This window comes from Mya arenaria, chromosome 16 (assembly GCF_026914265.1).
Source record: "Mya arenaria isolate MELC-2E11 chromosome 16, ASM2691426v1".
Taxonomy (NCBI): domain Eukaryota; kingdom Metazoa; phylum Mollusca; class Bivalvia; order Myida; family Myidae; genus Mya; species Mya arenaria.
This window is the reverse complement of record NC_069137.1, coordinates 45,106,009-45,129,452: the sequence shown is the minus strand read 5'-3', so window position 1 is coordinate 45,129,452 and position 23,444 is coordinate 45,106,009. Positions and strand designations below refer to the sequence as shown.

At 32.7% G+C, this 23,444-nt stretch overlaps 1 protein-coding gene across 2 annotated transcripts; it reads right to left on the bottom strand.

Annotated features, from left to right (window-relative positions):
* Positions 1–945: 945 nt before the first annotated feature.
* LOC128221271 (angiopoietin-1-like) lies at positions 946–23,444 on the bottom strand. Of its 2 annotated transcripts, XM_052929823.1 has the most exons (9): positions 23,349–23,437; positions 19,043–19,143; positions 15,636–15,762; positions 9,059–9,791; positions 7,999–8,169; positions 7,326–7,453; positions 5,408–5,504; positions 2,925–3,089; positions 946–1,571 (listed from the first exon to the last, which is right to left on the bottom strand). In XM_052929823.1, exons 3-9 carry the CDS (start codon positions 15,759–15,761, stop codon positions 1,321–1,323), a joined length of 1,671 nt encoding a protein of 556 aa, XP_052785783.1. In that variant the 5' UTR covers position 15,762; positions 19,043–19,143; positions 23,349–23,437; the 3' UTR covers positions 946–1,320. The 2 variants fall into 2 exon arrangements, with proteins under 2 accessions (XP_052785783.1, XP_052785784.1); XM_052929824.1 differs by lacking the exon at positions 19,043–19,143 and having other exon boundaries at positions 23,349–23,444.

Below are 23,444 nucleotides of genomic sequence, written 5' to 3'. Positions count from 1 at the left end.
ATCGCACCAAACAGTTTTTTATGGAAGGAAAACAATGTACCGTTTTGTTGAAATGAAATGGTAGGAACCTATAACATGACAGGAGAAAAACGTGAATAATTGCAATCAAATTAAGAATAAGAAACATGATTGATATTTTTTCTTGCATACCTAAAATTATGAATTTGTGGAAAAAATGACGTAGAAAACGCACTTTTGTACATTTCACAAAAAAGCGCGTGTGACGTTGTGTACTGACGTCAGAAAGCGCAGTAGTTTTAAATCATTATCTACGGATATTAGTTCCTTTACAAATCGCGCTTTTACGATTATTTTCAGTTTGAATTAAAAGTATTGTATACTTATATTTTTGATTCCGCTTTAGAGAAACTGCAAAATATACTTTTCATAAACCATACAATAAAAGAAATCAGAAATGGCGCGTTGTTGCGCGTGACTCATCTTACATGGGGGTGTAAGATGAGTTTTTCCAGCACCGGTACCATGACCGGAAACACACGTCCGGTGTGCAAGCATTTTTCTATCCGGAACGGACACACATGATAGATATTTTTTCTAGCATACCTTACATTACATTTTTTTGTGAGGAAAATACATAAGAAAGCGCATTTTTGTACATTTCACCAAAAAGCGCGTGTGATGATGTTTACTGACGTCATGACGCGCAGTAATTTGTATTCACTGCATACGTATATAAGTTCCTTCTCTATCACGTCTTTTATGGGTTATTTTGGGGGGATGCCAGATGGAGTTTTCCAGCACGGCTGAATTTACCGGAAATGCCTATCCGGTGTACTAGAAATAGTAATGCATTGTACTGCCTGATATGTGTTTGTCTCAATCACATTATTCACGATATTCAAATTAAAGACTTGTTGTAATAATTTATAGAAACAGCCTGTATGACGTGAGCTCTCAGTCATCTCTGGTTAACAGAAAATAACATATCTGAACAGAGTTTATTCGACTGAAACCATTAGGGTTTCTCAGCATAAAGATATACACAATAGATAAATTACAAGAACTAACAATTTAAAAAAATGATAAAACGGTTTTGATAGCTACTTTACTAAATATATAAGAGAGTTCATTCAAATGAGCATTTGTTTTACAATGGAACAACCCATGATTTTTATCATAAATTTATGTTCACAATATTGTTGAGAACAGCGTTTTTGCTTTAGTTGCATTACATCTGTATCAATTATATCATTGGGATGAATAAAATCAAGTTTATAATGTTGCATACTTTAGCTACTGATAATTAACAAACACACAAACGATGAAATGCTTTAATAGTCTATTCAAATATTAACTGCTCTATCGAAACATCATGGTAGACGTCTTCAGTCCTTCAGAACCGCCTTGTTTAAATGAATTGTAATAAAAATTATTACTGGTGTACGGTCCATTGAGGATATTGACCATGCAACCATTGTACCACCAGCCACCTCCAACGTATTGGGCACAGTTGTAAGGCCAGTTGTCCACATCCCTGTCGTACGTTGAAAAGGGCTGGTGGTTGATATCCCAACTAGTACCCGTGTCGGACAGAATACAGGTATCGGACACTGTGAATATACCATTTATCCATCTATTATAAGTATCATTTGAACTCTATAAAAGGGTTTGCTTGTCAATCATATTAAGGTATAAACAAGTCAACCTATTGCTAACAGACTTGTTTTTTTTTTAATTTCTTGAATGTAGATGAGATAATATATTCGTTTTTGGAACACAAGGTACAGTGTCTAGAGATATTAATTAATTAGAATCATATATGCGATATTTTGGCGCTTTTTAACTGGAGAGTTTGTGCTGGCTTTGCTATTTAAGGGCAAGACACCAAATGGTCCCCAAATCGGAAAAAAACACAAGCTTATATCTGTCAATACGAGCTAATATGAAGCCGATAATACATCATTTTATATTAATAGATCACCTTGTTGTCGCTGTCTCAGCTGAGTTTAGCCGTATAATAAAAGCGCATAATGGTTTCCCAATACATGTAGCCCGGAATTAACATAACTGGGTTTTCCCATGCCGGTACAAATAAAAGGTGAATTTCGAGCTATTGAAATTCATTTAACAGTCCAATGACTCTATTGTTTTTCAGAAGTATATTACGGTTTAATTTTGTAGGTACCGGAGGATTAGGTAGGGAAAACCAGAAAAGCTTTAATTCCGGGCTACAACTATTTAAAGTGCGTATATTTAGCATGTGAAAGTCACGTAATAAGTACAGATACATACACCTAATTTATTTTCTAAAATTAACTGGGATTTACGCGGAAGTCAGAACCAGAACATTTCGAATTGGAAAAATACGCAAAAACTGCGAAAAATGCCTGTTTCTTCAGCGATGTAATACATCAGTTAGTAAGATTTAATGCGTTGTATACAATGATTTAATTGAATGTAAGTTTTTGAAAAAAATATTTTTTCCTTGCACTTATATCATCTGGTTTCTAGTCCTTAGTTTTATTACATCCCCCACATATAAAGATTGTTTATATTGGCACAAATTATACGTGTTTTTCTTTTAATAATTAAAGTCGAATGCGTTAAACATTATCATTCATTATAATTAAAACATTTCCCTTGTGCACCCATCTACAAGTTTTACCTTTAAAAGGCATGTCATGATAATTATCGAATCCCGACGTATTTTATTAAAATAATATAGCAACTTCTAGCATCGACTAAGACTTAAATATACTGGGCACTAATATATTTTGACAAAATAAATATTGTGGTGAATTATTCCGTTTTAAATACATTAAATTGTTCTAATATACTTGATATAAAAGGATAATTTAGTATAATTATGTCTCTTTGGAAACTATTAAAGGGTAATGATCTTAGTTAGACGTATTGTATTTAAACAGTGTATCAATTTCTCCCAAATTCCTCGAATAACATACTTCCTCTTGAGTTGATCCTCCTATCAACGTTAAAGTTGTACTGGTCAGGTGGAGAAATATAGAAACCCGCGTACTCGTCAAATCCAGTAGTTCCATCTGGTAAACTCATGTCCACTCGTAACGTCATGTTACCACGGCTTGTCATTGAATGGAGAACATCCAGACCTGTGAAAAAGATAAATTTAATTCAACTATAATCTTATGCGATGTGTACACTCGTGTTCGAGCGTTATAGGTAAAGGGTACGAACAATACTATATATAGTAACACAAATAGCAGGTTGTGAAGGCCACTATGTGACTTAGTTGCTTTTCATCCTAATAATTAATTGATTAAAATCTCTTTATATCGATGGACACGGCGTATTGCCATTAAAGTTCAACAACTCGTGAAACTTTTGTGATAGAGTAAAAACTATATGTGCACATGTCATTATATAGAAGAAACATGGGCGTCGAACAGAGAAAAAAAGTGTGTTCATTTTCATAAGATATAGAAGAAACGATTGCATCTTACAGTAAAGACTTTGTGTACAAATGTCATTAGATATATAAGAAACGTGTGTGTCTAACGGTGTAAACTATGAGTACAAATGTCATTAGATATAGAAGAAACGTGTGCGTCTAACGTGGTAAACTATGAGTACAAATGTCATAAGATAAAGAAGGAACCTGGGCGTCTAACGGTGAAGACTATGTGTACAAATGTCATTAGATATAGAAGAAACGTGTGCGTCTAACAGGGAAAACTATGAGTACAAATGTCATTAGATATAGAAGAAACGTGTGCGTCTAACAGGGAAAACTATGTGTACAAATGCCATAAGATATAGAAATATTTATGCGAAAAGCTACAGAAGACACGTGTGCGTCTTACGATGACGACTATGTGTGCATATTTCATTTGATTTAGAAGACACGTGTGCGTCTTACAGTGAACACTATGTGAACATATTTAATTAGATATAAAAGACACGTGTGCGTCTTACGATGACGACTATGTGTGCATATTTCATTTGATTTAGAAGACACGTGTGCGTCTTACAGTGAACACTTTGTGAACATATTTTATTGGATATAAAAGACACGTGTGCGTCTTACAGTGAACACTATGTGAACATATTGTATTGGATATAAAAGACACGTGTGCGTCTTACAGTGAACACTTTGTGAACATATTTTATTGGATATAAAAGACACGTGTGCGTCGTACAGTGAAAACTATGTGAACATATTTCGTTTTTAATATACAAAAATCGTGTGCTTCTAACAGTGAAAACTACATGTACATATTTCATTTAATATAGAAAAATCGTGTGCTTCTAACAGTGAAAACTACGTGTTCATAATTCATTTAATATTGAAAAATCGTGTGCTTCTAACAGTGAAAACTACGTGTACATAATTCATTTAAAATAGAAAAATCGAATGGGTCTAACAGTGAAAACTATGTGTACATATTTCATTTATATAAAATAATCGTGTGCTTCTAACAGTGTAAACTACGTGTACATAATTCATTTAATATAGAAAAAACGAATGAGTCTAACAGTGAAAACTATGTGTACATATTTCATTTAATACAGAAAAACCGAGGGCGTCTAACAGTGAAAACTACGTGTACATATTTCATTTAATATAGAAACATCGAATGCGTCTAACTGTGAAAACTATATGTACATATTTCATTTGATATAGAAAAATCGAATGCGTCTAACAGTGGAAACTTTGTGTACATATTTTTCATTTGATAAAGAAGTAACGTGTCCGTCAATAATGAAGACTATATGTACATATTTCATAAGATATAGAAGAAACCTGGGCGTCTTACCATGAAATCTATGTGTGCATATTCCATTGAATATCGAAGAAACGTGTGCGTCTTACGGTAAAGACTTTGTGATCATATTTCATTAGATATAGAAGAAACTTGTCCGTCTAACAGCGAATATTATGTGTACATATTTTACTGGATATAGAAGAAACTTGTCCGTCTAACAGCGAATATTATGTGTACATATTTTACTGGATATAGAAGAAACGTGGGCGTCTAATAGTGAACTCTATGTGTACCCATTTTATAAGATATAGGAGTAATTGCCCAAATAAAATGATTGCCCTCGGGCTAAAGCTATTATTCCTTCTACTGAGGCAATTATCAACCAAAAGCCATGGTCAACCATGAATTATTCTATAAATAAACCATTTTTCGAACAGAGTATACATTAGTTATAGGCATTTGAACTCATGGTTTTAGTTTATTCGCAAATTAACACTTAATATCATTTAGTGTTATTTACGTGGCGCATACAACTGAAAACCCTTACGTCAAAATTAATGTTTGTGAACGGGCATTTTTAAATTTCTGTTTACTTTCTGAGATGTCTTGTTTGATATATATATGTCTAGTATATTATAACGAAGAGTATCATTCAATTATCGTTTGTTCATACGATGAAAGGTTTCGTTATCGTAAGAACGCACCTGTCCAGAATTCACCATCCAATGAACCAAATCCCCTCTCGTAATCCGCAAAGCTCCTGTTGAAGGCAACAGAACCATCATAGCGTCTTTGAAACACCTACATATGGAAAGCAATGTTAATAACTAATTTGATTACAAACCATTTGTATATCCGAATACCTGGATAATGCACTGAGCTTGACTAAAAGCAATACTTTTTAAAAAAAAAGCCGCGATAAAAAAAGTTGGCATAAACGTCATTTTTCGGTTAAATGACATTGAAAATACTAAATAAACCTTAAAGAAAACCGATGTGTATTAATTGAAAATATAATCATTTTTTGTGAAGTTTATATTTATCCCCATGTTGTAGATTATATTATGCAGTCACATGATTTACTCTAAAATTGTGCAGAATATATCCAAAAACATTATATCTCAAATACTTATAAACGTTGCCAATAATTTCTAATGTATAAAGGTCAAATACACGTGCTGTAACTTCGCTCTGTCAAATACTTTTAATAACATGTTTCCTTTCTAACTAAACATTATAAGACTACGGAATATTAAGCTTAAAGAAACTCGACATGTTTTCATTTAAATGTTCCATAGCTCTATATAATATAGTTATTATTGTAAAGGACAATGCCACCTATTCATGTCTAGTGTCATACTGTCGTTACATTATACACACTCATAAATATGCTAAAATATACGAAACAGTTTTCATCATATATATTTATATTAAAGTCGAACACAATGCATACTTTCTGAGGTAAAAAGGCCCAACACATTGAAACACTCTGATTCTTACTTTTAATGTGTCGAATATTTCATATAGCATTTTTTCGAACTAATTATTGACTACATACCTTAAAACACATTATTCATTAGTATGTATGTTCCAAATAATTTCATATGTAAGGTGTCTTATATGCGTCGAATGCCTTGAACAGCATAAACATTTACTGTATATATCTGGGAACAGTTTATGCATAAGTCGTAATTCTTATTGGTCGACTGCTTTAAGCAACAGTTTTATTCGCTGTGTATGGGTAGACTTCTTTAAATAGCATTGATCTTTACTATTTTTGAACATACACCTGCATTATTCTTTACCATAAATGGGTCATGCATTTCGAACAACAATACTTTTACTATTAATGGGACAACATCATAAACATATTTGATAGATAAGAGTTTTGATCTCTATAGAATGTCTTTATTTTGCACAAAATATGATTGAAAAGATTATTGCGTTATTTCTTTTAAGATAAAAGAGATATTGCAAAACACGACATGAGTACGTTAGTGTAGTTACACGTGGATGTAAAATGTGCCGTTGAATTTTAAACTCGTTCTCCTATATTACTTTCAACTTTTGCTCGTAGGTTTGATGATACAAACATTTATCACTTTCCTCGTGTAATTTAATAAGTCATTTAGAACTTGTACGAAATAAATATATGTTGATGACGTAGAGCGCAAAAAGTAGCCCACTCATACTCTTATCAATAATCATAATGTCACAATGCCTTTCTTATAAACATCTTTCGGTTAAGAAACGTTAATTCGTATCTTACTTCCAATGCCAAGGTATTCACTGACCAGGCCCCAATTTCTCGAAACTTCTTAAGCTTAACAGGCTTAAGTCGCTTATTTCAGTTAGCCTAAAAACATACTAAAAATGGATTTTGAAAAATAAAAAATCTTTTATTGTCATTTAGAATATTCCTTCATAATTTCTACAAACTCTTAAGAAGTAAATAATACACATTTTATAGAACAACAAAAATAGTGAAATAAGCTTAATCCTGTTATAAAAGACTTAAGAAGTTTCGAGAAATTGGGGCCTGGCTCATAAACATATCGTTTTATAAGAAACTAGAATTTAATGAGATTAGTGTAACATTAATTTAAACACAATCATACTTACAGTCCACCCACCACCTTCGGTATCCATATCGCAGTTAACCTCCACTTCCTTGTGCGTGTTCCAGGGCGTGATTATGTACATACCTGACCCACGTGACATGCCTAGTTTTAACACATCGCTGCAGTCATCTGGTTAGTATAATAATGTCACAATTAAGAAAGAAAGTTTGATTATTGGCATATGTATAATTGTGAAAGAACTTGCATTCGCATTAAGTTAAACATCAACATATTACGTCTACATATATATAATCACTGATATTGAAATCGTTGAGGTTAAAACTGTAATAAAAATGCTTTGAAATAACAAAATATTATTATATTGAAAGTATAAAACTGCTGCAATAACTATAAATAGTAAAACTACGTAGACATTCGGCTGACAACAGGCATGTCTCGAGTTGGTATATTATTTTGATAAATACGTTCAGAAAAACTTCTAGTTCTGTGATTTACTTCATTCATTTGAACATAATGTTCTCTTAAAACTTTGTCTCCTTTTAACATTATTAGCTGCATGTTAAACCTAATACTCGTACGATATATTAAACACTTCAGTTTAGCTTCTTCTTCTTTATTCTCGCAAAAATTGAAAAGCTAAAGGTATAACATACACAAACAATATTTACTTGTGAGAGACTATTCATCTTTAAAAGTGAACACCACGTACTCACATGGACATATCTCGTGAATGACGCATTCCTCTGTATCCGTATCACTTCCAATGCAAATGCCATCAGTAAAAGGCGGAGTTACATCACATGACCTGTGTCTACTTCTGCTGCCCTTGTCACATGACCGAGAACAATCGGACCATGCAGACCAGTCACTCCACGAAATGTGAACTAGATAGAAAAAACAAAAAACAATATTTTAAGGCGGTGTAGCAACGCTAGTGCTGGAACTAAATCTGCTGCACGTGTCACGTGAATTAGAACAGAAATACCATGACGACCATTATTGTCGTGAACTGTAACATAGATAGAGGTATAGAGAATTAGTTAACGGCAGTAGAGCAGCCAAGGTTCTGTAACTCATTCTATTACGCCCGGTCCCTTGACTGCGATCAGTCGGACCATACAAAACCATACTTATATATTATGAACTAGACGGAGAAATATTGAACAACAGTGGAGCAAAGCAGGTTCTTTGAATATTTCTTCTGCCCCTGTCAAAACGATAATCCAGACTAGTCACTCCATTAAGTCGGATCTCGATAGGGAAATAGATCAATAAAATGCATCGTCAATTTCATAAATGATCATTCATTGATTCGTATGTTGTAAATGGGAGACATGGATTAGAATGTTCAGTAATGATGTGTTAACACTGCTACAATTGTATACAAACGTCTGCTGTTGTCTCTTTGACGCGAGCCATTTTAGAAATGTAGAATTACCAACATGACCCAATCCTTAATAACCATGCTTACAAAGGTTGTCGAAGCAATGTTTGTCCTAAATAGTATCTATTCATGGCAGATTAAATAACGTTATGTCATATTGACTTTACTCCACTGTTGAAGTGACCATACAACACAGTACATTGATCGGTACACCGCTTATCAAACACATCTATTAACCTTTTAATGAACCTTTTTTATAACCTAATCGACATATGTTTGAGTAACTAATACAGGTAGTCAATTGTAGAAGATATAATTGCTTTAAACAAGTAAGCAAGAATACGGTTGTATAATATATGATATACTCACGTTAGGTGCGAGCTACTTACGCGCCTTGATGGTGACCATAATACGGTCTTCTATTGTAGATCTCTGCTCCTCAATGATGCCAACAACTTCATTTGCTCTGCCTATTAGTTCTTCAACCTTCTTTTCCATCTCAATTGTTTCGTTTTGGACATTTGCCTGTGCAGCATAAAGGTCTTGAAGGATATTTGTTTTAAAACGTTCAAGAGTATCAGTTTCATTTGCGACATGTTTTCCCACTTGAGAATTAATAGCAAGCAAAGTTTTATTGTTTTCTTGTTTTTCATTTTCAAATTGAATGGCCATATCAGTCCTAACGTCGGAGCTTAAGTTGCTCAAATATATAAAACTATCAGAGCGCAATTTCCGCCCACTTTCAGCTACTGTATTGTTGACCTTTTGCAAAGTAGCTGATATATTTTCAGCGCTCTGTAGCACGTGGGCATTGACCATGCTAACTAATGAGCTTACAGTCGAGGATGCATTCGAAACAAAGGCCGACAATGTGTCTTTGAAAACGCTATTGACATTAGTAAGTTCTTTTTTATGCTTTTTAAACGAATGTTTATACATTGTAAGCGTTTTTGTGATGTCGCTAATTTCAGATTTTGAATATGTATTTCCTACAGTATGCCCGGTTTTTGATTCGACACTGTCCGTCTCCCGAGTATCGCTATAGGATGTGTTAACAAGTGATTCAAGCATTGAAACTCTATCAGTTAATGTACTAAAATCTCCTTCAATTGTGTCCAATCTCTGAAACAAGAACAAATCCTCCTTTAAAAAAGGGCTGTAACTGCATGATAACATTTGTTAACTCATTAGAAATAAAATCTAAGTTGCAAATGGAGAAAAGTCATTTCTAACAAGATTTTTTTTATCTTAGATATGTTACAAACTTATACGACCTATTTTAAGATTGTTATCACTTATCAAGTTGTCAATACATAAAGAAGTATTGAGAAGCTAGCGTCGCCGGTATATTTCACTTGACATATCAATAAAACTAAAACTACATATTGACCACAAAAGGAGTTCATAATGCTACTATGTACCCTACGCCATTACCAATGAGTATTATACTGTCATCGGTCAATATTACTTGACAGGTCAGTAAAACTACATATTGCCCTCAAACATATATAAATGAACGATATGTTTTGTTCACAATTCAGAACCACTTATATGCTAGCGTCCTAGGTCAATATCACTTGACATGCAAGCAAAAGTAAATATTTACCACAGCTAAAGTATATAATTGCACAATCTTTACAAATCGCATTACGTAGTATCAAGAAACTCGCGTTCTCGGTCAGTATCGCTGAATAGGTCAGCAAAATTACATATTGCCTTCAGGAGAAGTATATAATTGTACAGAAAACCAAAATATTGACCTCAGCATAAGTATATAATTGTACAGCAAAACTACATATTGCCCTCAACAGAAGTATATAATTGTAAAGAAAACCAAAATATTGACCTCAACAGAAGTATAAAATTGTACATCAAAACTATATATTGACTCCAACCGAAGTATAAAATTGTACATCAAAACTATATATTGCCCTCAACAATAGTATATAATTGTACAGAAAACCAAAATATTGACCTCAACAGAAGTATAAAATTGTAAAGCAAAACTATATATTGCCCTCAACAGAAGTATAAAATTGTACATCAAAACTACATATTGACTCCAACCGAAGTATATATTTGTACAGCAAAACTACAAATTGACCTCAACAGAAGTATATAATTGTACAGCAGAACTATATATTGACCTCAACAGAAGTATATAATTGTACAGCAAAACTACATATTGACCTCAAGAGAAGTATATAATTGTACAGCAGAACTACATATTGCCCTCAACAGAAGTGTATAATTGTACAGCAAAACTACATATCGTCCTCAAGAGAAGTATATAATTGTACAGCAAAACTACATATTGACATCAAGAGAAGTATATAATTGTACAGCAAAACTACATATTCACCTCAACAGAAGTATATAATTGTACAGCAGAACTACATATTGCCCTCAACAGAAGTGTATAATTGTACAGCAAAACTACATATCGTCCTCAAGAGAAGTATATAATTGTACAGCAAAACTACATATTGCCCTCAAGAGAAGTATATAATTGTACAGCAAAACTACATATTGCCCTCAAGAGAAGTATATAATTGTACAGCAGAACTACATATTGCCCTCAAGAGAAGTATATAATTGTACAGCAAAACTACATATTGACATCAAGAGAAGTATATTATTGTACAGCAGAACTACATATTGCCTCAAGAGAAGTATATAATTGTACAGCAGAACTACATATTTCCCTCAAGAGAAGTATATAATTGTACAGCAAAACTAAATATAGCCCTCAACAGAAGTGTATAATTGTACAGTAAAAACTACATATTGCCCTCAAAAGTAGTATATAATTGTACAGCAAAACTACATATTGCCCTCAAGAGAAGTATATAATTGTACAGCAAAACTACATATTGCCCTCAAGAGAAGTATATAATTGTACAGCAGAACTACATATTGCCCTCAAGAGAAGTATATAATTGTACAGCAGAACTACATATTGCCCTCAAGAGAAGTATATAATTGTACAGCAAAACTACATATTGCCCTCAAGAGAAGTATATAATTGTACATCAAAACTACATATTGCCCTCAAGAGAAGTGTATAATTGTACAGCAAAACTACATATTGACCTCAAGACAAGTATATAATTGTACAGCAAAACTACATATTGACATCAAGAGAAGTATATAATTGTACAGCAAAACTACATATTGCCCTCAAGAGAAGTATATCATTGCACAGCAAAACTACATATTGCCCTCAAGAGAAGTATATCATTGCACAGCAAAACTACATATTGCCCTCAAAACAAGTATATAATTGTACAACAAAACTACATATTGACCTCAAGACAAGAATATAATTTTACAACAAAACTACATATTGACATCAAGAGAAGTATATAATTGTACAGCAAAACTACATATTGCCCTCAAGAGAAGTATATAATTGTACAGCAAAACTATATATTGCCCTCAAGACAAGTATATAATTGTACAGCAAAACTACATATTGCCCTCAAGAGAAGTATATAATTGCACAGCAAAACTACATATTGACCTCAAGACAAGTATATAATTGTACAGCAGAACTACATATTGACATCAAGAGAAGTATATAATTGTACAGCAAAACTACATATTGCCCTCAACAGAAGTGTATAATTATAAAGAAAACCAAATTTTGACCTCAACAGAAGTATAAAATTGTACATCAAAACTATATATTGCCCTCAACAATAGTATATAATTGTACAGAAAACCAAAATATTGACCTCAACAGAAGTATAAAATTGTAAAGCAAAACTATATATTGCCCTCAACAGAAGTATAAAATTGTACATCAAAACTACATATTGACTCCAACCGAAGTATATATTTGTACAGCAAAACTACAAATTGACCTCAACAGAAGTATATAATTGTACAGCAGAACTACATATTGCCCTCAACAGAACTGTATAATTGTACAGCAAAACTACACATCGTCCTCAAGAGAAGTATATAATTGTACAGCAAAACTACATATTGCCCTCAAGAGAAGTATATAATTGTACAGCAAAACTACATATTGCCCTCAAGAGAAGTATATAATTATACAGCAGAACTACATATTTCCCTCAAGAGAAGTATATTATTGTACAGCAGAACTACATTTTGCCTCAAGAGAAGTATATAACTGTACAGCAGAACTACATATTTCCCTCAAGAGAAGTATATAATTGTACAGCAAAACTAAATATAGCCCTCAACAGAAGTGTATAATTGTACAGCAAAACTACATATTGCCCTCAACAGTAGTATATAATTGTACAGCAAAACTACATATTGCCCTCAAGAGAAGTATATAATTGTACAGCAAAACTACATATTGCCCTCAAGAGAAGTATATAATTGTACAGCAGAACTACATATTGCCTTCAAGAGAAGTATATAATTGTACAGCAGAACTACATATTGCCCTCAAGAGAAGTATATAATTGTACAGCAAAACTACATATTGCCCTCAAGAGAAGAATATAATTGTACATCAAAACTACATATTGCCCTCAACAGAAGTGTATAATTGTACAGCAAAACTACATATTGACCTCAAGACAAGTATATAATTGTACAGCAAAACTACATATTGACATCAAGAGAAGTATATAATTGTACAGCAAAACTACATATTGCCCTCAAGAGAAGTATATCATTGCACAGCAAAACTACATATTGCCCTCAAGACAAGTATATAATTGTACAGCAAAACTACATATTGACCTCAAGACAAGTATATAATTGTACAGCAAAACTACATATTGACCTCAAGACAAGTATATAATTGTACAGCAAAACTACATATTGACCTCAAGACAAGTATATAATTGTACAACAAAACTACATATTGACATCAAGAGAAGTATATAATTGTACAGCAAAAATACATATTGCCCTCAAGAGAAGTATATAATTGTACAGCAAAACTACATATTGCCCTCAAGACAAGTATATAATTGTACAGCAAAACTACATATTGCCCTCAAGAGAAGTATATAATTGCACAGCAAAACTACATATTGACCTCAAGACAAGTATATAATTGTACAGCAGAATTACATATTGACATCAAGAGAAGTATATAATTGTACAGCAAAACTACATATTGACCTCAAGACAAGTATATAATTGTACAGCAAAACTACATATTGCCCTCAAGAGAAGTATATAATTGTACATCAAAACTACATATTGACCTCAAGACAAGTATATAATTGTACAGCAAAACTACATATTGACCTCAAGACAAGTATATAATTGTACAGCAAATGTACATATTGACATCAAGAGAAGTATATAATTGTACAGCAAAACTACATATTGCCCTCAAGAGAAGTGTATAATTGTACAGCAAAACTACATATTGACCTCAAGACAAGTATATAATTGTACAGCAAAACTACATATTGACATCAAGAGAAGTATATAATTGTACAGCAAAACTATATATTGCCCTCAACAGAAGTATAAAATTGTACATCAAAACTACATATTGACTCCAACCGAAGTATATATTTGTACAGCAAAACTACAAATTGACCTCAACAGAAGTATATAATTGTACAGCAGAACTACATATAGCCCTCAACAGAAGTGTATAATTGTACAGCAAAACTACATATTGACATCAAGAGAAGTATATAATTGTACAGCAAAACTACATATTGCCCTCAAGAGAAGTATATAATTGTACAGCAGAACTACATATTGCCCTCAAGAGAAGTATATAATTGTACAGCAGAACTACATATTGCCCTCAAGAGAAGTATATAATTGTACAGCAGAACTACATATTGCCCTCAAGAGAAGTATATAATTGTACAGCAGAACTACATATTGCCCTCAAGAGAAGTGTATAATTGTACAGCAAAACTACATATTGACCTCAAGACAAGTATATAATTGTACAGCAAAACTACATATTGACATCAATAGAAGTATATAATTGTACAGCAAAACTACATATTGCCCTCAAGAGAAGTATATAATTGTACAGCAAAACTACATATTGCCCTCAAAAGAAGTATATAATTGTACATCAAAACTACATATTGCCCTCAAGAGAAGTATATAATTGTACAGCAAAACTACATATTGACCTCAAGACAAGTATATAATTGTACATCAAAACTACATATTGCCCTCATGAGAAGTATATAATTGTACAGCAAAACTACATATTGCCCTCATGAGAAGTATATAATTGTACAGCAAAACTACATATTGACCTCAAGACAAGTAAATAATTGTACAGCAAAACTACATATTGACATCAAGAGAAGTATATAATTGTACAGCAAATCTACATATTGACCTCAAGACAAGTATATAATTGTACAGCAAAACTACATATTGACATCAAGAGAAGTATATAATTGTACAGCAAAACTACATATTGCCCTCAAGAGAAGTGTATAATTGTACAGCAAAACTACATATTGACCTCAAGACAAGTATATAATTGTACAGCAAAACTACATATTGACATCAAGAGAAGTATATAATTGTACAGCAAAACTACATATTGCCCTCAAGAGAAGTATATAATTGTACAGCAAAACTACATATTGACCTCAAGACAAGTATATAATTGTACAGCAAAACTACATATTGCCCTCAAGAGAAGTGTATAATTGTACAGCAAAACTACATATTGCCCTCAAGAGAAGTATATAATTGTACAGCAAAACTACATATTGACCTCAAGACGCAGAACAACATATAGCCCTCAACAAAAGTATATAAGTGTACAGCAAAACCACATATTGCGCTCATCATAATTATTTAATTGTACAGCAAAACTACATATTGACCACAAACCAAAAATATATAATTTTACAATCTCTACCAATCGCCATTAAGTATGATCAAGTAGTTCACTTTCTCGCTCAATACCGTTGATCAGGTCAGTCAAACTTCACATTGACGTTAACGGAGGTATATAATTGTTTAATGTACACCTACCGCCATTACGTAGGACTGAACAGCTTTCATCCCGTTCATTTGTAACTCCAATTTTCTCAACCTGTCCGCCTCACAGGTCGTCAACATTACCAGCGCAACGATGACGAACGGACGTAAGAACATCATACTGTAAAAATACATTGACAAGATTAATATTTTTAGAATAAGAAACGAATAGTCTTTACATGTGAATGATTAAAACATATGAAACTTTTATAGTCTGAACAATACGACAGTATTATACGACTGTATCATACGTTCATAGTATATATTTTTCGTTTGTTTAGCCAACGTAAAATTGACCTGTTTAAGTATAAACTTCATCACAACATGGAATCTTGGCCACAAATCGTGGTTTTGTTTATAATGTGCCAGCAGGTTCCGAAAACATGATATGTTAAATCTGTTGTTTTTCATAGTATTTAAATTGTACTTTAAAAATATATTTGTAGTTACTATTATTTCCCGCGTTGTTTGGCGTAATTTGATAAACTGCTTTCGATTACGGAATAACATACTAGATGAGAAAAAATTCTGCAAAATAAAGTATTTACTGTAAAAAACAAAAAAGATTAACGTTTGGTGTAAATATAAGTAATGAATTGCGTGTAATTGTAATTATCGGGGATAAAAAATGCAATTGGGCTGGTCGAAGTGCGCGTGGAGGCCTTAGAACACCACACGCTTTAACAATCTAAATTGCGTTCATATCCCGATAGTGAAATCAATCCTGCAACTCATTCCTTCAATATATATCATAGCTATTAATTTTCCCTGATGATATGATAACGAATATGTTATAATTCCATGTATTTTTTTATGCTTGTCATGCATATAAGGAGTGTACGAAAATAAAAGGATTGCAATCAGAAATTACAAAAAAACAACATATGACTGCATTAAAGTAATCAAAAAAGGGTGTTCCTTGTTTTACTATAATGTACGAATTTTATAAATGATTAAAAATATTTGTATCATGTTTAATTAGAAAAGGCGGGCAACTCTCTTATATCCTTTGTATGATCATTAAATCGAAAACGATGAAGATGTTAGAAGTTGCATAAGAATATAATAATTGTTTAATCTCGATTTTATCTTTCTTACACAAATTAAACAACTGAAATCAATCCTGCAATTCATATACATGTAATGGTGCTCCAATGTCAAAAGCATTATTATGTCATATTTGAATGCATCGTCTTATACCCTTTGTTGATTTTAACCTTTGTACAATTAAGTACCGTGGCAGTGGGATATTTCGCTTTGAATATCTTGTTATCATGGGTAATTGTTGAATCAGTTTTTTTGATACCGACTAGGATAACGTCGTATGTTCTTTTTCATATTTAGTTATATTACGAAACAAAAACCCTTTATATCGTGAGTGTTAATTTATTTATTTAAAGAGTATGTATTTGTTATCAAACAATTTCTTTCGAAGAAGAGTTTTCTCCAATACTTTACTAATATTCATAAAAATGAGTTTTTGCAACATAGTGTAAACATAAAAATATGACCTGGGAACTTTAGTTTAGTTTACGCTTTTCATGCCAAACTTATATTATGATTTGTTTCACGTCCTGGAGAGTCTCATAGCTTTGTGTTTTGTATCTAATTTATTCTAAACTGTGTGCACGTGTGGATAAACGTCTACGAAAATTCCCGCGAAGGTTTCCGGATAAAAGTTTCTGTTAAGCGTCACCGATTGGTATTTATGTGCCTTTTTGTGAATGAAAATATATGTCAAAGGACTGTTTTTGCATCATTATTCTTTATAACCTTGCAGGTGCAGCACCTTTCGGCTTATTCAATTCCGAGTGAATATGTTTGCAATCGATCACAAATAACGTCAGCTTTTAATAAACGTATTGTTTGAATTACAAACCACAAACATTATTGCTAGCTTTTTTTCAATTTAAGCCCATCGCATTTAGTTCTGTGTGAGTGTCCTTTATTTCTGCAAGATTTGGCGCGAGCATTGACAACACGTTACCATGTCAAGGAGTGTTTTTTATCTGACCTAGATTCAAACGTCTTCAAGTTCAGTATTGCGGTATGTTTGTCCTTATTTGTGGACGTCATAATGACTGAATTATCATACATGACCGATGACCGTTTATTGTTGGTTAGTATTAACACCTTAATCGCGTGCTCTCAATAGCAAATTGCGCAAACGTTTGTCTCGTTCGGCCCTCGTTTCGCCGTTACAATAAATTATCAACGTCAATGAAGACTTGGAATGCCTCTTCCATATTCCTATTTTAATCATCTTGTGATATCCGAAGTCCCATTCTTCTATATATGTAACTCCCGTTAATTTTCGCAAATGTCGTGCTTTACATTTTTGACATACGGACGGATCATCAATTTAGAGATTGGTAGAATGTAGGCCTTCAAACAGACCAAATCCATGAACAAACTTTGAAATTATTCATAACCGTGACATTTTCAATGGGCATGCTACTTTCAATATAGTACGTCAATTGACTATATTCAGGTTACGTGCGGTGCCAAGATTAATCAGTAAGCGGGAATGCTACAACATAAACTTCTACGTTATCTGCACTCTCTGCCTTGAAATTCCCATTGGTTACCTGTGTATGATAATAGTCTGGATTCAGGTGCTTGTTATTCTAAATTTACCGCTTATTATTGAACTGGCTTTGATAAAATGATATTCACCTGACTGCTCGTGTAAATCTTAACTCAATGTTAATCGGTTCCGAATAAGAGATTTATAACTGCTTGGTCGGTAGAATATTTTTTTTTAAATGCACACATGCATGCTTATCTTCGTCCAAAGTGTTCTCGACGTTCTGAACATGATACACTAGTGACATGAAAAACTACTCGTTATTCTTTGTAACACAAACATTTAGATTACTTTATCCAACCGAGCTGAAAAGCAATAAGACGAGCGGGCTGTTTATACGCATGCAAAATTAAAAAGTTGTATAGTTTAAGACGATTTCTAGCACGTGCTAATAAACAGCAACAAAAACCCCTATTTACACGGTTTTTTACTTTTACGCCCAAGTGCTAAAACAAATCATGTAAATTGCACCGAACGCTAATGTTCTTTTATTCTTCGGCAAAATTAATTATCTGAGAATAGTTGATGTACAAATAAGCTTGTCTTAGAATTGAGTCAATAATGCTTAATATAACTTCATGGTGACCCTGTATAATTTTGGTATCATATTTTAAGGAATTTTTTTCTGCGAATTAATGTTATTTGAAAACAAAAGCGCTCTTAACAAATAAAGGAAACACACACCTACTGTGCATTTATCCCACTCTGTGCTATAACATACCTACTAATATAATATTGTTTTGAAAATAACTCTGAATAACTGAAACTTACGCTTGTTTGATAAACAAGTATATTTAATAATAAACAAACCTACCTTTGCCAAATGGAAATGATTACTACGCCTTAACTTTATCCAATTCAACGTAAACACTTATTCACAATGTTCCAGCTAGCAGGCTCCCGCGTGTCTGATACCTGGGATATATCAGCACTGTTATATAGGTAGCTATTTCGAGCCTAAGCTCACATATGTTTATTATTTTTAAATGCCCTATTTCTTGCACACTGCAGCAGTTTGCAGAATGTTTATTAGCCGAAACACAACTAGCATAATATCTAACAGACACATTTCACGCATGTCGAGTACAACAGATATAAAGCAATGTCGAAATTGGAGATTAAATTAAGTATTTTTAAAATGTTTTGATCGAACAGTTATTTTTTACTCACTGAATTAAGAGCATAAATAGCAAACATTAATTCATCAATATTAGTTTGTGAAAAACAAATGATAAACACTATATTTATTTTCTGGATGGTTACCCCTCCTCTAGTTATGTACAAAACAGTAACTTGTGATAAAAGAAGGCACAAGAGCAAATTATGAAATATCATGCACCATGTAATCCATCTATGATATCGACACTGTAAATTAAAATATAGCATGAATTTATTTCACTGAAGATAATATTTACAAGTCAAAATCATAAACGTTAATAAGGGAACGGAGGGTTTATTGTGGTATTCTATTGAATTGCAATTGAGAACGTGCGAGGGAGACATATAAGCTTATCCCTATTTTGTCCGTGCAAGATCAACGTCCTCTGCATGTGTAGTCATGCCGTCAGAAATATGGGTGTCATAAGAATCTCCGAGTAAGTACTTTAGTTCCTCTAGTGTCATTTTAGATAGTGTACAATAATTATGCATTGTTGTGCTTGAAATTGTATTTCAAACAGACAGTTACAGTACGTCACTAGCTAGAATCATACCGCATAACATGTACGTTCCGTTTATTTGCCGGTATCGTAGCGTAAACAATCAGCTCAAGCTCATCTGCTGTAGAAGTAAAAATATCGCCATACGTACCTTGAATTTATTTCCCACACTACAACGTGTACCTTTGCCAAATAATAATAATGCTATTTGAAACTAAAATCATCGTCTTGTTTTTTCTCCTGGATTCCTGTTAGCGCCATGCAATACATAATTATTTATTTATATTTATTTATAGTTAATTATTATTATTATTATTATTATTATTATTATTATTATTATTATTATTATTATTATTATAGTTATCATGATGTCAAATTTATGTCAATCCAATTTTAAAGTTGCTCTCCTCATGTTCACCTGATCTATTATTAAGTTATTTCCCAATATCCACTCATTGTTCTACAGAACATCATTTGATGTATACCATGATAAATATATGTATAACATAAATCATGTTTGACTTTCGCATCTTGTTATGTTTTATGTTCATAAACTTCATTGCTCAATTTTATAATAAGTATCGTTTGTAGAACAAAGACTTAACTTGCATAATGTCTGTAAATATTATAAATAGTTTTTATTTAATGTCACTCCATAATTTTTGTTCTCCATAACATTAATCCAAGATTTAAATCAATATTGTTTTTAAAATATGGGTTTAAAAGCGGTAAAAACATTACTTTGTGGTCATAGGAGTTGAGATGGGAAATGGTTCGCCTATGTTATACTAGTAGTTGTCATTGATTACAAACATGTCTTATAATGGTGATCAGAATTACATGACGTCATTTAAATAGCAAAAATAACAATGTTATTAAATGGAGCTTTAATCAATCATTTTTTATAAAAAGAGTAAAAATAGTTTTCAAAGACACATATATAGCTGAAATCCATCTACTTTTCAATACGTTGCTGTAATGTTATTGACTGTTCGGCGAGGAAGAATTGTATGTGCAACTTTGATAATCAGGGGCTGGTCGCATGGTTACGATGACATGTGATTATTAAATCATTTCCCAATCTCAACTCCTATGACAACATAACAACACAATATTATTCGTAATAGTGAATTTTCCTTACTCTTTAAAACCCACCGTCTCGTAGAAAAGGTACGCAATTAATATAGAGCACGGGACAAATACGAAGCCTAGAAACCTAACCTATTACTCAAATGCAAAACTATACATCTTAAAAGACGTTACCTTCTAATTAAAGGCATAATTTTGTAGCCTAGAAGAATTACCTGTTGATTAAAGACACACATATTAAGTGTAAGCGACGTTACATCTTAATTAAAGCATACTATGAATCCAAATGGATGGAAGCTGTTCGTTACAGGCACATATATAACGCCTAAGAGTCGTTACCGGTTGTTTAGGTACACAAATATAAATGAAACACACGTAAAGAGTAGGATGCTTGTTGATTACAAACACAAATATATAGCTGAGGAGACAATACCAGTTGATTAAAGACACTAATGTGAAATATAAGATACATTATCTGTTGATTAACTTTTTATACATTGTACGTAATGTTTATTTTTTATATATAAATAAACGGGTTGTCATTAACTAGTAATATCAACAATACATAAGATATGTGTGTTATGCATACTGGTATCTTCCAAACATTAAAATGTGATTGCTGTTTAAGGACAACAATATAGGATATTAATTTTTAATGAAAGACGCTTTTTCGGATTAGGAATTGAGGTAACAACCTCTATGGTATTTCCCAGTCATTCCAATTAGTCAACCATACGTTATACAATATTTTGGACTTTGTTGCTGAACATATCTGTCAGTTTTATAAAGCATTTGCAACAAACCTTTGACAGTTTATGTTTAATGTTGCCGTAGCTATTAAGATGTACAAACATACCTCCTCTTAAATGAGAACTTGCCATAGATTGCTTAGATTTATTATTGCAGTCAAGTACCTGTTGAAAACATGTTGCCAAATTAATGCTTTAAACAATGTTCTGACACGCAAAATATTTTCAAATTGAATATAGTACATCAATTGACTTTATAAAGGTTACGTGCAGTGCTATGATTAATCAGTGCACGGGAATGCTAAAACATAAACTTCTACGTTATCTGCCGTCTCTGCCTTGAAATTCCCATTGGTTACCTGTGTATGATAATAGTCTGGATTCAGGTGCTTGTTATTCTAATTTTACCGCTTAGTATTGAACTTGCGTTGATGAAATATTATTCCCCTGACTGCCCGTCTAAATCTTAACTCCATTTCCCTCGGTTCCCAGTAAGACATTTACAACTGATTGGTCGGAAAAACAAATTCTTAAAATGCACAAATGCAAATCAAGTTTATCTTCGTCCGAAGTGTTCGCGACGTTTTGAACATGATACACTCGTAGCATTAAAACATACTAATTACTATTACTGTAACACAACACGCGTTATTCGTTTAGAATACTTTATATACCTGTGCTGATAAGCAATAAAGCGAGCGGGCTGTTAAAACGCATGCGCAATAAACAAGTGTCGTAGTAAATGATAACGTTTAGCATATGGCTCAAGACCACAGTTATCTGCCCCCCCCCCCCGTTGACCAAAATCCGGATGTAAATACAGAAAAAAGAGTGCTTGTGTTCAAGTATCAATATGTTATTAATATTGAATGAAAAAGAAGCAAAAAATGTTCTATTTGCAGAGAACTTGACTGAATATGACACTCCATTGCAGAAATTGATAGTTTTTAGTGTAAATATTTGAAAAATCATAGCTTGTGTAAGTCTGAAAATTAGTTGTTTGTAGCCGATTGACTCCTTGGCGGAAGGGTTATGTATTTGAACTCAATTTTGACAGTCAGGTCAATGGTCAACATGGTGTTTTCTTGTGATTATATTTTGTTTCTTGAATTGTTCTAGAGATGCCATGTCCTTGTTTTTCAACTGGGATGTGTATAAAGTCAAAAGCCAGGTTAGTGTCTATATGAAACATATAGCAAAAATAACTGTGGTCTCACACCATAAGCTTATAAACAGCAACAGGCTTAAGCCAAACTACCACAAAAAATTGTTGCAATTGCACCAATAGCTAATGTTAATTTATGATTCCTCAAAATTGTGTTATCTGAATATATTCGATATGCAAACGTACTTGTCTTGGCATTGAGTCATTTATGCTTTATATGAATAATGAATGATCACATTATTTTTGGTATCATATTAAAACGTATTGCTTTCTGCGAATTAATGTAATTTGAAAGCAAAAGCGCTCTAGAAAAATAAGAAAATACACTCTAACTATTCATGTATACAACTCTCCGTTATAATATACATAAGCTCATAATATTGTTTTGAAAACCACTGGGAATAACTTAAAATTCACGTTTGTTTTATAAAAAATATATTTACTATTATACAAACATACCTTGTCCAGATTGAAATGACTACTACGCCTTAACTTTATCCAGTTCAACGTTACCACTGTTTCTCAATGTTACAGCAGGCAGGCATCCGCGTGTCT

Excerpts from the sequence above, each read along its gene's own strand:
- LOC128221271 (XM_052929824.1), bottom strand. The coding sequence starts at position 15,761 with ATGATGTTCTTACGTCCGTTCGTCATCGTTGCGCTGGTAATGTTGACG. Across the intron at positions 7,454-7,998 it reads CATTCACGAGATATGTCCAT|ATGACTGCAGCGATGTGTTA; the intron begins GTGAGTACGTGG and ends TATACTAACCAG. Across the intron at positions 5,505-7,325 it reads CCGAAGGTGGTGGGTGGACT|GTGTTTCAAAGACGCTATGA; the intron begins GTAAGTATGATT and ends TTCCATATGTAG.